Source organism: Panthera tigris, chromosome A2 (genome assembly GCF_018350195.1).
Source record: "Panthera tigris isolate Pti1 chromosome A2, P.tigris_Pti1_mat1.1, whole genome shotgun sequence".
Taxonomy (NCBI): Eukaryota; Metazoa; Chordata; class Mammalia; order Carnivora; family Felidae; genus Panthera; species Panthera tigris.
The window spans coordinates 14,419,450-14,434,477 of record NC_056661.1 but is presented as its reverse complement, the minus strand read 5'-3'; the positions used below and the strand labels follow the sequence as shown (position 1 = coordinate 14,434,477).

The 15,028-nt window shown below is 50.3% G+C and overlaps 2 protein-coding genes across 4 annotated transcripts in view; one reads left to right on the top strand and one right to left on the bottom strand.

Annotated features, from left to right (window-relative positions):
* MAU2 (MAU2 sister chromatid cohesion factor) overlaps positions 1-1,949 on the bottom strand; it is a 30,659-nt gene extending 28,710 nt beyond the window's left edge. For both annotated transcript variants that reach the window (XM_042978688.1, XM_042978689.1), the window contains exon 1: positions 1,557-1,949. In XM_042978688.1, coding sequence (XP_042834622.1) covers positions 1,557-1,949 — 393 coding nt within the window. The remainder of the gene's footprint in view (positions 1-1,556) is intronic.
* Positions 1,950-2,000: 51 nt separating this feature from the next.
* The window catches only part of SUGP1 (SURP and G-patch domain containing 1), a 31,552-nt gene continuing 18,524 nt past the window's right edge, over positions 2,001-15,028 (top strand). Inside the window, exons 1-7 of one of the 2 annotated variants that reach the window (XM_042978691.1) lie at positions 2,001-2,221; positions 4,310-4,484; positions 8,588-8,688; positions 10,163-10,363; positions 12,472-12,583; positions 12,912-13,012; positions 13,899-14,022. In XM_042978691.1, the coding sequence (XP_042834625.1) occupies positions 2,188-2,221; positions 4,310-4,484; positions 8,588-8,688; positions 10,163-10,363; positions 12,472-12,583; positions 12,912-13,012; positions 13,899-14,022 (848 nt within the window). In that variant the 5' untranslated portion in view covers positions 2,001-2,187. Of the gene's footprint in view, positions 2,222-4,309; positions 4,485-8,587; positions 8,689-10,162; positions 10,364-12,459; positions 12,584-12,911; positions 13,013-13,898; positions 14,023-15,028 lie in introns of both variants that reach the window. The other variant, XM_042978690.1, reaches the window with a different exon arrangement.

Below are 15,028 nucleotides of genomic sequence, written 5' to 3'. Positions count from 1 at the left end.
CGCTCTGCATCCTCAGCGCACATTGGAATTCTTTCTCTTTCCTCTCTCTCTGCCCCTCCCCCACTCATGCTCGCTCTCTTTCTCTCAAAATAAATAAATAGGGGCGCCTGGGTGGCGCAGTCGGTTAAGCATCCGACTTCAGCCAGGTCACGATCTCGTGGTCTGTGAGTTCGAGCCCCGCGTCAGGCTCTGGGCTGATGGCTTGGAGCCTGGAGCCTGTTTCAGATTCTGTGTCTCCCTCTCTCTGTGACCCTCCCCCGTTCATGCTCTGTCTCTCTCTGTCCCAAAAATCAATAAAAAACGTTGAAAAAAAAATTTTTTAAAAAATAAAAAATAAATAAATAAACTTAAAAAAAAAATAAAGGGGCGCCTGGGTGGGTCAGTCAGTTAAGCTTCCAACTTTGGCTCAAGTCATGATCTCACGGTTCGTGGGTTCGAGCCCTGCGTTGGACTCTGTGCCGGGAGCCTGGAGCCTGCTTCGGAAGACTGTGTCTCCCTCTCTCTCTGCCCCTTCCCTGCTTGCCCTCCATCTCTCTCTCTCTCAAAAATGAAAAATAAACATCAAAAGAAATCAAAAATAAATAAATAAATAAACTTAAGTTGATTCTTCTCAAGAAATCTCTAACCAGAATAAAGCTGGGTAAGTGGCAAATGGACAGGATTGACAGGAGCACAGTGTTCCCATGATAAGAAACAACGCCAAGGCCAGAAGAGGCACAATGACAGCCACTGTCCCACATTCTTTGAAGCACCGAGATCCCACAAGTCAAGATGGGGGGATGGGGTCTTTCTTGTGAAGGGGATAGACTAAACAGATGGTGGGAGGAAGAGAAGTCACCATGGATACAGAAAAAGCAGAAGCTTAGACATCCCCCACCCCACTCCACCAAATGGTCCTGGAACGTAGGCCCCCTGAGTTCTGCCTCCTTACAGGATCTTAACCTCTTCTCTCTGACCCTCTGCCTCCCATCTACGACTCCTGCATCAGTGATGGGGGCTTAATACCCTCCAGATACTTCTATCAGACTTCCGGGTCCAGGGAGAGGATGCCTTCTTAGGTTTCCTGAGAGACCAAACTTCAGGCTCCCAAGGGCTGCCTGAACTGTCTGAACTGTCACCTTGACCCTCCCCTATCCTGAGTCACTTCAGGAAGGAACGGTCATGATGATGCCCCCGGGGCTGAGCCCTGGAGAGCAGGAAGCTGCAGGACCCACTGGCAGATCTGGTGGCGTTCCCATGGGCGCCAACAAGATGATATCCTCCCGAAATCCTGAAGAATCTGGGGACCCTATTGCTCCTGATGAGACAACTCTCGAGTACCCTGCGCGGGGTCCTGGGGCCCTGCGTGTCACCAAAGACGTTAAGTAAGGTACAGAGAAAGGCCCTCGGGTGCCCTGAGAGGCTGGCGGTTTCGGGGTCCTGCTGCTCGTCCTGAAGTCGCGCCCCAGGTCCCCGAAGACGGGCCAGGAGGCCCCTGCCCGCCGGGGTCGCAGTCCGTCAGCCCAGGCCCCGAAAAGAGCCCGCGCCTCCTCCCTCGCGGCCGGGTCCGCGCTCACCGCCTTCTCCAGGTGGCTGCGCGCCTGCTCGCTGTTCTTGGTGTGGTGGTAGAGCACGGAACCGAGCTGCAAGTGCGTGCGGGCCTCGATGCGCTGAGGCGGCTTGAAGGGGAACACGGCCTGCAGGCAGTGCACACACAGGCGGATCTTGGGCGGGCTGGAAGTGCGGAAGTGCTCGGCGAAGCCCAGAAGCGCCAGGTACCACGACTCGGCTGCCTCCGCCTGCGCTGCCTGGGCCGCCGCCGCCTGAGCCGCCGCCGCTGCTTGAGCCGCCATTTCGGCCTCCACAACAACAAGCCGCCGCCACAGGGAGGCGGAAGCAGGAGCGCGGGGCGGGGCGGGGCGCTTCTCACGTCTCTCGCGAGAGCTGCCGCATAAAGCATTCTGGAACATGTAGTTTGTCTCTGGAGTGGCTGAGGCTCCGGGAAGGTGTGAGAAAAGGCGATGCTCTTTGGTCCGCGGGACTGAGACCAGAAATTGCCAATAGGCTGAGGTTTGCTTTCCTTGGGGAAAGGCTCCAGGTATCCACGGAGTGGCCGGGCTTGGTTGGCCGACACAGACTACATCTCCCGTCAGGCCATGCGCACTATAACTAGCCTTCTCAAGTGGAACCGGAGCATTGTGGGATTGGATGAGTCTCAAGATGGACAACCGGGATGTTGCAGGTAACAGCTCCCGCCTCCCCTCAAGCGTCCGCCTGGGTCCTCGGGGCTACGCGTCGCCGTTTCGTCGTCCCGTTGGGTTTACCCCGACCTATTAGCCCCTCGCCTCAGCCCCCAGGGCGTCCCGAAGCGGCGGCTTCTGCATCTTCCCGGTCTCCCGAGACCCCAGACCCAGTTGCTGCCCCCACCGCCTGGTTTGCTGAGGGCGCGGGTATTCCGTAAAGGCCGCCACTGGGGCAGTCCTGTGCTCTCTTTCCGAAATAATCGCCTTCAGAGCTGCTCAGAGCTCTGCTCCCCGAAACAGCGGCAACCTTGGGCTGTCCTGCGCCCCTTTCTTCGAGCAGCCGCCGTCTGGCCTGTGTCCGCTTTCTGGAAAAGCTGCTTTTCCGAACTACTCTAGGACTCCTTGTACACACTTACCTGGGTCTTTCGAGCCCCCACTTGAACACAAGGCTTACCTTTCCCTCTCTCCCAGACTGGCCGCGCCCCCCCCCCCCAACCTCCGACTGGGGTGCATTCACCCATTCAGCGAATACTGTGTGCCAGGCACAATGCTAGGAGCTGGGGTTGCAGTGGTAACCAAAAAGGGCCCTGCCTTCCTGAAGATTACTTTCTACTGGGGCGTCAGACAGTGCACCAAGAGGAAATATTTACAGAGGTTATAATGATGTGAGAGAATTGAGGTGGAGGCTGCTGATACTAGGTAGTCAAGGAAGGTCTTTTTAAGCAGAAAGCATTTGAGATGAGAGGCTGCCAGCTATGGGAGTGCCTGGAGGGAAGCTTGTCGTTTTGAAGAATATCAAGAATGAAGTGGGGGGGTACCTGGGTGGCTCAGCTGGTTGAGCGTCCGACTTCAGCTCAGGTCATGATCTCATGGTTCATGAGTTCAAGCCCCACATCAGGTTCTGCACTGACAGTGCAGAGCCTGCTTGGGATTCTCTCTCTCTCTCCCACTCCCCCCTCCCACCCCACTTGCTCTCTCTCTCTCTTTCTCTCAACATAAAATTAAAAAAAAAAAAAAAGAATGAAGTGGAAGTGAGGAGGGGAGTCATTTCTGAAAGTCAACTTTCAGAATTTGGATTTTATTCTGAGTCCCATGGGAAGCTTTTGAAGTGTCTTGTTCATTTCTACACTTAACACGGTCATCTGAAGACACCATTATCTTTTACTTGGAGCCAGTACACCTCCTTATTGGTCTCTTGCTGCCACCATGTACTCTCTCCAAGTAGTAGCCGTAATGACCTTAAAAATACTGTTTGTCAGCATAATACTCCCTTGTCACTTCCCAATGCCCTTTAAGTAAAACCTGGACTCCTACATTGGCCTCCCACCCCCATTCCTGTAACAGTCCACTCTGGCCACACTGGGCCCTTGCTGGTCCTTGATTATACCAGGCTTCTTTTTGCCTTAGGCTTTTGCAACTTCTCCTTATTCTGCCAAGATAGTTCCCCATGTGGCTTTTCAGGAGGCTGGCTCTTTATCTTTCTGGTTTTAGCTTAAGAGGTCTTTGCTAACAGTTATTTTCTGGCTGCTCTAGCTGTATAGGTTGCTCTTCTATTATTCTTCCCGCCTTTTTTTTTGTTTCTATCAGAGAGCTCTTAGGATTTTGTGGGTACTTTTTCATTGTAAGTCCATTGTCTTTTTACCCCAAGGTGAGATCCGCATGGGCAGAGACCCCTTCCCTAGTTGAGCAGAGCACCTGGTACATAACTCAGTTAAACATTCATGGAGTAAATAAAGAAACAGACGCTTAAATGTCTGTTGATGCAGGCAGCAGCAACTGGGCCGTTCCTGTAGCAGCTGCTGAACATGTTTGTAGAGCAATGATGATTTTTTTTTTTTTATGTTTATTCATTTTTGAAAGACAGAGGCAGAGCACAAGCAGGGGTGGGGCAGAGGGGCGGGGGGAGGACACAGAATCCGAAGCAGGCTCCAGGCTCCAGGCTCCAAGCTGTCAGCACAGAGCCCCACGCGGGGCTCGAACTCACGAACCGTGAGATCATGACCTGAGCCGAAGTCGGATGCTCAACCAACTGAACCACCCAGGTGCCCCCTGCAATGATGATTTCTGATTTGCTTCTGTCTCCCCAGGGAAAGCTAACCGGTGGTTTGGGGTTGCACCTCCCAAGTCTGGAAAAATGAACATGAACATACTTCACCAGGAAGAGCTCATTGCTCAGAAGAAACGTGAAATTGAAGCCAAAATGGAGCAGAAAGCCAAGCAGAATCAGGTGGTCATCAGCCCTCAGCCCCCACATCCTGGCGAGTAAGTGCCCCTTGTGGCTGGATTGGGGTCTTAGAGGGTCACTGGCAGAAGTTTTTGTGTTCAAGATCAGTCAGGTTATACCTGCACCTGACCACAGCCTGATGATGCAAGGAGTGACACAGATGCTCTTTCAGGAGGCTCAGGTGGCAAGAGAGAAATGAGGGGTATGTGGGAGCTCAGAGATGGCCTGCCTGTATTCACCAGTTATTTAGTGCTGAGCAGCTGTGGGCTTGGGGCCAGAGATGTAGCACAGAGCAAAGACCCAAACTCCATCTCTTTCCTTATGGGACTCATGGTCTACTAATAAAGGGAGTGCCAGTTCTACCCCCAGAGCTGCCAGTGGGTAACATGAGGTAGTGTGTTCCCTGGTGCAGCGGCCACTGTAGGAGCCCAGAAGAGGCTCTTCTGTGTTCTCAGAGCCAGTCTGTTGAGGAAGTAGGGAAAGGCCTGTCTGGCAGAAGGCAGGAAGGGAAGAGAGCCCTTATGTGTCAGGTGGCTAAGCTGTTACACCAAAGGAATTGTTTCAGAGCCAAGCAGAGGGTAGATCAGGCAGCATTCCCTCCTGCCTTTCCTGAGAAATGTTGAGGGCTCCCAAGAGTTTTGAGCAGGGGTGATGTGATCAGGATGACAGGATCTAAGAATTTCAGGCTGGAGATCGATAATCAGAGAGGCAGGCCCCTTCCTCTGGGGTGTGAAGCATGGAACATATTAAACCCTCTCCAGAGCTGGCCCAGCTCCCCTCCTACCTTTTCTAAGCATTTGTGGCATCTCCTTGAGGGCAGAACTTAGACCTTATTGTTTCTTTTTTTAAGTTGATTTATTTATTTTGAGAGAGCACGTGTGTGTATGAGCAGGGAGGGGCAGAGAGGGAGAGAGAGAATCCCACGCAGGCTCCGCGCTGCCAGCGCAGAGCCCGACATGGGGCTCCATCTCACAGTCTGTGAGACCATGAACTGAGCCGAAAGCAAGAGTTAGACGCTTAACCACCTGAGCCACCTATGCACCCCTAGACCATATTCTTATGGGAACCCAGAGCCTGGGGTCTCTGAGGTACTCATGAATGTGGAGACTAGATATGGAGTGATTTGTAAGTCAGTGGGCTTGTGGGCTCTTGCCCTAGAGTTATGGAAGGACTTGTACCAGGATGGGAAAGACCTGTAGGAATGCTTTCAAGAGATCCCAGAATCAGCTGGATCCCAACACCAGGATCAGACAGCTGAAGGGGAGCATCACGTGGGTGGGTGCATAATACAGGTAGCTTTGGAAATAAAGTTAATTTCTTTGTTGTAAAAGCATAGAACAACAAGTTTTAGAATTTCTCACTGAAGGGGTGCCTGGGTGGCTCAGTCGATTTAGCATCCAACTCTTGATTTCGGCTCAGATCGTGATCTCACGTTTTGTGAGTTTGAGCCCCGTGTCAGGCTCCACACTGACAGTGCAGAGCCTGCTTGGGATTCTCCCTCTCTCTCTGCCCCTCCCCTGCTTGCTTTCTATATTGCGCTCTCTCTCAAAATAAATAAATAAACATTTAAAAAACAATAGACTTTCTCACTGGAGAAATAAGAAGTATTCAAGTTGCTTCAAGACATCCACTTTGCTATAGTCCCCTCCCATGTCTTTGCTTTGTCTTACAAAGTTGTGATCAATTTTATTTGCCACTTCCCCCTCAACTTTTTAAAAGAAAAGCTTTTCCTTGCATTACAACTCTTTAGAACCATCGTAGTTTTTAAGGTTTATTCTTGAGATGTAATTAGTATGCCATAAAATTGATCTTTGAAATTGTACAATTTAGTGATTCTTTAGTATATTCACAGCATCATGCAGTCATCACTACTCTCTAGTTCTGGAACATTTGTATCACCCCAAAAGGAAACGCAGTGCCCATTTGCAGTTACTCCTTATTTCCCCAGCTCTTAATTTACTGTCTTTGTGGATTAAGCTATTGTAGACATTTCATATAACATTTGGCGTTTTGTGTTGGCTTCTTTCACTGGACATAATGCTGTCAAGGTTCATCACTTTTTAGTATGCGTCAGGACGTCATTGCTTTTTATGGCCAAATAATATTCTGTTGTGTGGATGAAACATGTTTTGTTTATCTGTTCTTTAAGAGCCAGCATTAAAAAAAAAAATTTTTTTTAATGTTTATTCATTTTTGAAAGAAAGAGACAGCACAAGCAGGGGTGGGGCAGAGAGGGGGGTACACAGAATCTGAAGCAGGCTTCAGGCTCTGAGCTGTCAGCACAGAGCCCGATGCGGGGCTTGAGCCCACGAACCACAAGATCATGACCTGAGCCGAAGTTGGACACTTAACCAACTGAGCCACCCAGGCACCCCTAAGAGCCAACATTTTTAACGGCATAATATCCCTTACCATCTGTTAATAAGTGGGATTCATTTGCTGTCTTGCTGCTGCCCTGAGGTGTTTCTTGCCTTTCACTGTCCCCACTTTCTTTCCCTCCCTCTTGAGGGAGGTAACAGTATGAGCACAAGGGCTGCCAGAGGCCCTGCTTGTTTAATGCTAAAGCTAGTTATCTGCAGATCCTCCTTTGTGTTAAAAAAAAAAAAAAAAAAAAAAAAAAAAAAAAAAAAAAATTATACAGAGTAGATATTCTGGAAAGTAAAGGAGAGGAAAACGAGGCAAAACCAAAATCAGTCATAACCCTGCAACCCACAGACAGTGCTGGTTGCATTTTGATGGATTTTTCTAATAATTTTTAACTCAAATACTTGTGTTTTTAAATTCAAATATTTTTTGATATAAATAGGGCCATACTATAGTTGTTTCATATCCTGCTTTTTTTGTTTTTCACTTAATGTGCTTTATTGCTTTGTTTCTAAAATTTTAGCTTTTCAGGGTTCCTTCATCTGCAGCCCTATGGAAGTCTTATAATTTATTTAACCAGTGCTTTTTGTGATGAGGGTGTTTCCATTTTTAGTTCGTTATAACATTTCTAGAAGAATAAAACTTAATTTTAAAGGAAAAAGGCCTGATCTATGGGCTCAATAAGCTTTTACCAATTATTGGATGGAGTAAGGTAGGGCCTTGAAAGCAGTATTTACAAGGAATTTCTGAGATTTGGGCAAGATTGTATGTTACAGCAGAAAATGGAAGAATAGGATATATACTATGATTGTAGCCTTATTTCCTTCTATTTCAAAGAAAAATACCGAAGAGTCAACAGTGGCTGTTCTGAGGGGAAAAGACTTTCGTATTTTTCCCTTTAATTTCTATTTCTATATGTTCCTGATTGCTCCATAATAAACATCTATTGCTTTTATCAGCAGGGAAAATGGATTTGAATTTAAATATTTTTTTGAGGGAGGGACAGAGAGAGGGAGAGGGAGGGAGACACGGAATCTGAAGCAGGCTCCAGGCTCTGAGCTGTCAGCACAGCCCGAGGTGGGGCTCAAACTCACGGACTGTAAGATCATGACCCGAGCTGAAGTCGGAAGCTTAACCAACTGAGCCACCCAGGCGCCCCAAGATTTGAATTAAACATTTGGGTCCCTGGGTTTGCTTTAGTGCTGACTTGTTGAAAATACGTGTTTAAATATACTTTTGGCAAACAAAAAAGAGTGTAAAAATAATAAGAGTATAATATTCCCCTTTAGTTATTCCACCAAGAGATTGCTTTGGGTGTTGTGCTGTGCACCTGTGATACCCACAGAAGCGCTGGCTGGCCCAGGCCCAGAACTGCAGTCACACATGGACGCAGACACACAGGCCCTGCCTTAGAAATCTCTGTTGTCTGGCAGGAGAGACAGACATAGGAGCCAATAAGCAGCCCAGCTAATTAGTTGACAAGTACGACAGGTGCTGTGCAGGAGGATCAGGTGCTTTTAAGCTGTTTTGTTGGAGATACCGTTTGCACCTGTAGGGTCAATATTGCAGGTAGAGATAACATCAATATAGGTAGTATTGCCTTGACCAGAATAAGAGTGTTCCATCTTACAATGAAGGCTGCTCTCAGTAGTTCCCAGACATTTTTGGGAGCAGGTTTTGGGTCCCATTAGGTGAGCATGCTGGGGGGGAACGGGCGAGGCAGGCCCCTGCCTTTCCTCTTGTGGCTCACTTTCTTTGTCCTCTGTCTCGGGTCTAGAATTGCGAACGCACACAACTCTTCTGTTTCCAACAAGTTTGCTAATGATGGCAGCTTCCTGCAGCAGTTTCTGAAGTTGCAGAAGGCACAAACTAGCACAGGTGAGTGCGGTCTCCCCCATCCTGTGTCTCCCCCTGCTGGGGCTCACTCTGCCAGCTCTTTCCCCTTGGGGGTCCCTGGGCGTCTCAGAAACGGCAGGTCCCACCTCAGACTTCTTCCTCTCATCCCGCATTCATTGAGGACTTTCATTCTTCTCATTCCTACAGTAAATGCCCAGGGGGAGAGCATAAACCCAGCCTTCAAAGTGCTTGCCCCACAGGAACAGAGACAAATAAGCCAGGTTTCAGTCGGCGGGGGTGGGGGGGCCCTGACTAAACATGGCCCAGGTGTTGGGGAATGTCATTGAAAAGATGTGCCTGTGAGCTGGATCCTGGCACTCCAGAGGCTTCTCAGTCTCTCCCCTATACTTGAAATGTGGGGCTTCCTTGTCTTCCCTGCTCCCAGAGGCTACTCTAAGCACATAGCCTTGAGATAGGATGTGGTATTGAGAACACCTGCATGGTATATGTGACTGAACCCATTTAAGGCCTTTTTTTTTTTTTTTTTTTAATACAAACCTTCAAGATTTGGTGGGTGGGTGTGGGGATCCATTCATTTTGCGGCCACCTAAGACAAGCCTCATGTAAGTTTCTGTTGCTTATTACAGTTGTTACCCACCAACCTGGAGTGGCCTGCCTCTTTCTTTGGTCTTTCCTTGCCCTCTGAGTTCAAGGACCAATTTCAGATTATACCAGGGAAACTCCCTGAAGGGTTATAAACCCAACACCAGGACTGTGGGGCCGCAGTGTGGTTTAGAGCAGCAGCTCAGATGTGAGGGATGGGACCCTTATCCATTGGGGGAGGGGGGGCACCTGGCCCACAGGAGCTCCATGAGACATGTGAGGTATGAGAATCCCTTGCTGTAGGAAGCCCACCCATGTCTGTGGTTGTGCAATTTACTGATCAGCTTACTTTTAATGTAAGAACGTTTCTGACCAAACAAAACACCATCAATCTTTGTCAGGTTTTCTAGGAGACAGCTGAAAAAATTAACCTAAAGCCAAATTCACTCACAGAGAGGGAGGAAAGACTGTATCAGTCCTTCACCGCAGGCCCTCAGGCCAGGAGTTGTGTTTGAAAAGCCCTGAATAGGCTGTCATCAGCTTGCCACTGACAATGAGAGGAAGTGGTTATAAGCCAGGTGTGGGGATTCAGGTCTTATCCAGAAGAGCTGGCACATCCCTGGGCTTTGAGTGCAGGTGTTAGGGAGGCTTCTGCCAGAGCTGCTGCCTGCAGAGCTCAGCCTATTTTCTTCAGGCTGGGTGACCGTGACAAGTCGTTCCTCTCTGAGCCTTAGTGTCCTCTTCTATGAAATGAAGATGGCGTCCTCAATGAGCTCCCACCCCCTACCAGTTGCCATGCTGGAAGCCAAGGACCCAGCCCCATTTAATGCATTTGTGGCATACGTTTAGGTGGGAAGACGGGGAATTGTGCACCACAGACCTTGAGCATGAGTATCTTTCCTTCCATCCCAAGATGCCCCACCCAGCACGCCCAGTGCCCCTACTCGAGTACTCCCCCGCACCGGCAAGAGGCCTCCTCTCATCAGCAGCCCACCAGGCCAGGTGAAGAACTACGTGCATGCCAAGCAGCTACCTGTGGCCAGCCGCCCAAGCGTCTTCCAGTCTCCTGATGAGGATGAGGAGGAAGACTACGAGCAGTGGCTAGAGATCAAAGGTGAGGTGCGGGGGCTGCCACCTTCCTTCCAGTACTGCTCCTCCAGTTCCGTGGGTGCGACCCACAGCCAGCGAAGAAAGTGTGGCTGGGGGTGGGGGGCCTCCAGGCTGAGCTGAGGGCCAGAGTGGGGCCCTCCATGGTTAGGGGGAATGAAGCAAGAACGTGGGAAGAAGTGAGAGGGAAGTGTGGAGGTGCTCTAGACTGTGGACTTTGTCTTGGGAGCCATAGGAACCATCCTCCGCTCATGTAGGCTGGTCTCCAACCAGGGCAGGGGCATTCTCCGAGGAGCACTTGCTTGTGTCTGTCCTTGTCCAACATGAGAGGAGGAGCTTCCATGGCTCCCTAGCCTGGGTGCACTTTCTGAGCCCTCTTAGAACCAGAGGTGCCTCTTCCCATTGTGGATTATTGTGCTTACCAGTTTGGGCCAGAGGTGCAGGCCCACGTGTTGGAGGGCATGTTCTCCTGCCCTGGGGAAGGATGATCATTTTTCTTGGAAAGCCAGTCCACGCCCTGTTGTGTAGGAGGGTGGAGGGTGGTGGCAGCAGAGCTCCTACTGTGTCTAACTACATCCACATTCAGAATAAGGCCTCAGTACCATCTGAGCCATGAGGATGCCTGCACCACCTCTGCCCCAGACTGGTTGGTGCAGTCATATCACCCTGGCAGTGAGGACAGATTGAAGTAACTATATAGTTATGCTGTGATAGCCTTTAGACTTGTTACCCTGGATGAGGGTGCTGGCTTCTGGCCATGCATCTGAGTAGGTCAGTGGCCAACCTCGCACCATAGAGTATCTCTCAGGATGGAGCCAGGGAGGGTGCTTTTCCTGAGGCATCCTAGCGGCTCTGACAGTGCTCTGATGGGAAGTGCTGCTTCACAAGAGGCAGTGTCTCAAGGTCCTTGAGGCCTATTATGGCCTGCTGTTGATGCGGCCCCAGAAAAGCACCTGTGTCTATAAATGGCAAGCAGGTCATCACCAGGCACTCAGGAAGAGGGTAAGGCTGGGGGAAAGGTGGGTACAGAATGTCCCTGTGACCTCTTAAGGATCCTCCTCAAGCCATAGGTCCCTGACCCCTATCCCTCAGTTTCTTGGCAGCTGAAGCAACAAAGGGAATAAGATTGGCTGCAGGTTCAGTGTCTAGCCCTCTTGCCAAGAGCAGTGAACATTGCTAGGCACTGGCAGTGAGAGATTTCTCCTGGGAGTTCTCATAAAAGGGACGTGAGCGTAAATGGGCTGACATGCCTCATGAACAGGCCAGCAATAAGATACAAAGGCAAGTTCCACGTGGATCAAAGGCGGGGAGGCTAATACAAATATTAAGAAATATTTTTATAGCTCTGTTCACTGAAAAGGCCCTGAGGTAATGATTAAGCCTGTTGCAGTGAGCGCCTCTGGCACCCAGATGGTGGTCTGGAAACACACTTTCTCCCTCGTGGAAACCAGGACTTCTTGGAGAAATGGCTGGCTCTAGGTTTGGTCAGGAAATGTATGAGATGATCCTGGAGCACCCTATCCCAGCAGATAGCGAGAAGGCCGTCAGAGACTCCTGGGGTCAGGCCCAAAGACCTCAGGAGCCAGCTTGAAGAGGCTCTACCAGCCAAGAGGGGACAATTGAGCTTCTGTGATGACATTAATTGCAATGGATTGAAACCCACCTGATACATTTAAAGCAATGGATTGAAACTCTTGATGTGTTTAAGTCAGAGTTTGTAAAGATACTTTAAAAAGGTTTTGTCATCTTTGGTGACAGGAAACAAATTTGTTAAACTGAACACTGGTAAATAAAAGAATTAAGCATTTCAGAAAAAAGGGGGAGACTGGCTATGTTTTCTGATGTCTCCCTCCCAGTTTGGGGATCGGCTTGGTCTCTGGGAGGCTCACACCCTTCTCTCCCACCCAGTGTCTCTCACAAAGATTGTTTAGACTGACACCCCCCTCATCACAGTGCTATGTGCTTGGACCCAGGACACCCGACAACCTCCCGCATTTCACCCTCTTCTCCCCCACCCCTCTGTCGTTGTGGTCCATAGAGAGAGTGTGCCTGTTGACTGTGAGGTGTGTGAGTTGAACCCCAGTACTGACAGCCTCCTTAAAGTTTCACCCCCAGAGGGAGCCGAGACTCGGAAAGTGATAGAGAAATTGGCCCGCTTTGTGGCAGAAGGAGGCCCCGAGTTAGAAAAAGTAGCTATGGAGAACTACAAGGATAACCCGGCGTTTTCGTAAGTATTTCTGGGAGGGGAAGGCCACCACTACTTAATGTTCTTGTCACACAGTAATGTGTATTCTTGTAGAACCCTACTGGTTACTAAGGCTGGTCGGGGCTGGGTGCTTGCTCGCACGGGCCAGATGCTGTTCCGAGTTTCTGAGTGCTTTCTAACTCATGTCGGAGGTTGCAGGGGCTCCAGTGTGGTGCAGAGACTTAGTCTTGGGCCCCATCAAGGTGTCTCTGCTCACCAGCTTGCTTTGCACAACATTCTTCAGAAGCTACTTGGGTCACCCCATCCCCACTGCTCATCTTCCTCTCTGTTTTGCAAAACTTCTCTCCAGGTTTTTGCATGATAAGAATAGCAGGGAATTCCTCTACTACAGAAAGAAGGTGGCTGAGATAAGAAAGGAAGCGCAGAAGTTGCAGGCAGCCTTTCAGAAAGGTAAGTGGGTGGAGGATGTGGGAGGTTCTGGGGAGATGTGTGGACAAAGCACACCCCATGTGAAATCGGGGTTCCTGGAGGCTTGCCGTACATGGGGTGGTGCCGATGGCCCAGTTCTGTGCCCTCTCAGGTGGCCAGGGCATTGCCTTCCCCACCAGTGGTCTGAGGTGGGAAAGAGTCTGAGGGCCAAAGTCAAGGTCATTATTATGTTTTGGAGCTCAGCTCTGTGTTTTTAAAGGGGGTAGGAGGGAGGAGTGCTTACTTGTTGGTTCTTGGTCATTTAAGTATAAATGAGCTCCTGCCTGTCTGGCACGGAGGACCTAGAGATAAATGTAGTGCCTGACACTTGGGGAGGGAGGCAGTGAGCTTCTGGTGGAATGAGTATCAGGGGAGGGGGAGATGCTAGCTGGTCTCCAGCTGTCAAGAAGTAAAAGCCCAGTCAGATTATGGTAAGTGGCAGGGGCATCGATGTTTAGGCCAAACACAGGCCACAGAGGTAGGTACGGGTTTTTTTTTTGTCACCTAAGGCCCTCTGCCCTGACCTCCCCAGGAAAGGAGGGCCAGGCCCACTCCCTTGTGAGACCTGGATGGGCAACCCCTGGGAGAAAGACTGAGGTGGGGCTCCCATATCCCCTCTGGCCTGGATCCAGACCTTCACTCACATTCTGTTCTGTGATCTGTGGGGCGGGAAGGGGCAGGGTGCGGGGTGGGATGTTGTAATATTAACTCTGGTATTTGGTCCCAGTGTAGTAATCTGATTCCCATTTGCCTGTTTTTCTTTGCATTGTTCCTAAAATAAACCCCTCTTGTTGCCCATGGGGTTCTTAGCAGAAATTAGGCTGTTGGGTGTGGTGAGTTGAGCTCAGTACTGACAGCCTGCTTAAAGTTTCACCCCCAGAGGATGAAGAGGCCAAGAACCTTGCAGAAAAGTTGGCCAGGTTCATAGCAGACGGGGGTCCAGAAGTGGAAACCATCGCTCTCCAGAACAACCGCGAGAACCAGGCATTCAGGTAAGGGGGGTACTAAATGGGAGGTGACCCATCCATACACGTTGATCACAGCACCCCCTCCACCCCCCAACCCCCATGGGCTCAACGTGCCAGAGCCCCACGGTCAGAAGGTGGCAGGGTTGGGTCCAGTAACTCTGACCCTTGAACCCAGCTCTGCCACCCCATGGTCAACTACTTGTCAGAGCTCAAATCATCTCTGAGGCAGGCGTGCAGGGCCTTTGGGGTCTTCTATTTTCCACGTGCCTTATAGAGGAAGTCTCTGGTGCTTGCTAGGCTCCCTTTGTTACAGAGATGGCAGCCCTAGGCTAAGAGTAAGCCAGGCTCTTGGGCAGAGAGCCAGGCTCTTCCCGTTTTTGACTTCGTACTTTTATAGGATCAGACGTTGACAGTGAAGGAATGTGAGGAAGGTGGGAATGTGGTGCCTTAGGCTGTGTGAAGCGGGAACCCTCAGCCTGTGTGCAGGCTCCACGGAAGGTGTGGGACAAGCAGCTTGACTTCCCTGCCGTCTCCAGCCACGCAGCCACATCCCATCCCCTCAGGCTGGGTCTGTGTGTACCTGTGCATTCTTTGGGTGGGTTCTGCACTTCCTCCTTTCTAGGGGAGGTTCCTTGGCGGCAGGTTGTTGGAGTGGGGGGGTTGGGAAGTCACTGCTGCTAGGTAGGGACCAGCAGGGGCTTATGGGGTGGATGCTGAACTCAGTGTGGAGGTGTTGCACCCATGAGGATGTTTTTGACCATAAATAACATAGGTTCCAACTCAGAAAGTGAAGAGATATGATGGCATGTGTAACAAAATGTCCAGGAGCAACAGTCTGGGCTAGTTGATTTAGTGGCTGGGCACTCAGGACAAAGGAAGCAGGAGTGAAGCAGCAGACATGCAGGTACTGTGCCGTAGCGGTTGGGAGTGCAGGTGAGTGTCTGTGTGCGGTGCAGGTGGGCCTTGGAGCCAAGCAGGGCTCACGTGTTCACTGAGCACCTTTGGAAGGTCCACATAGAGCGTGACGGGG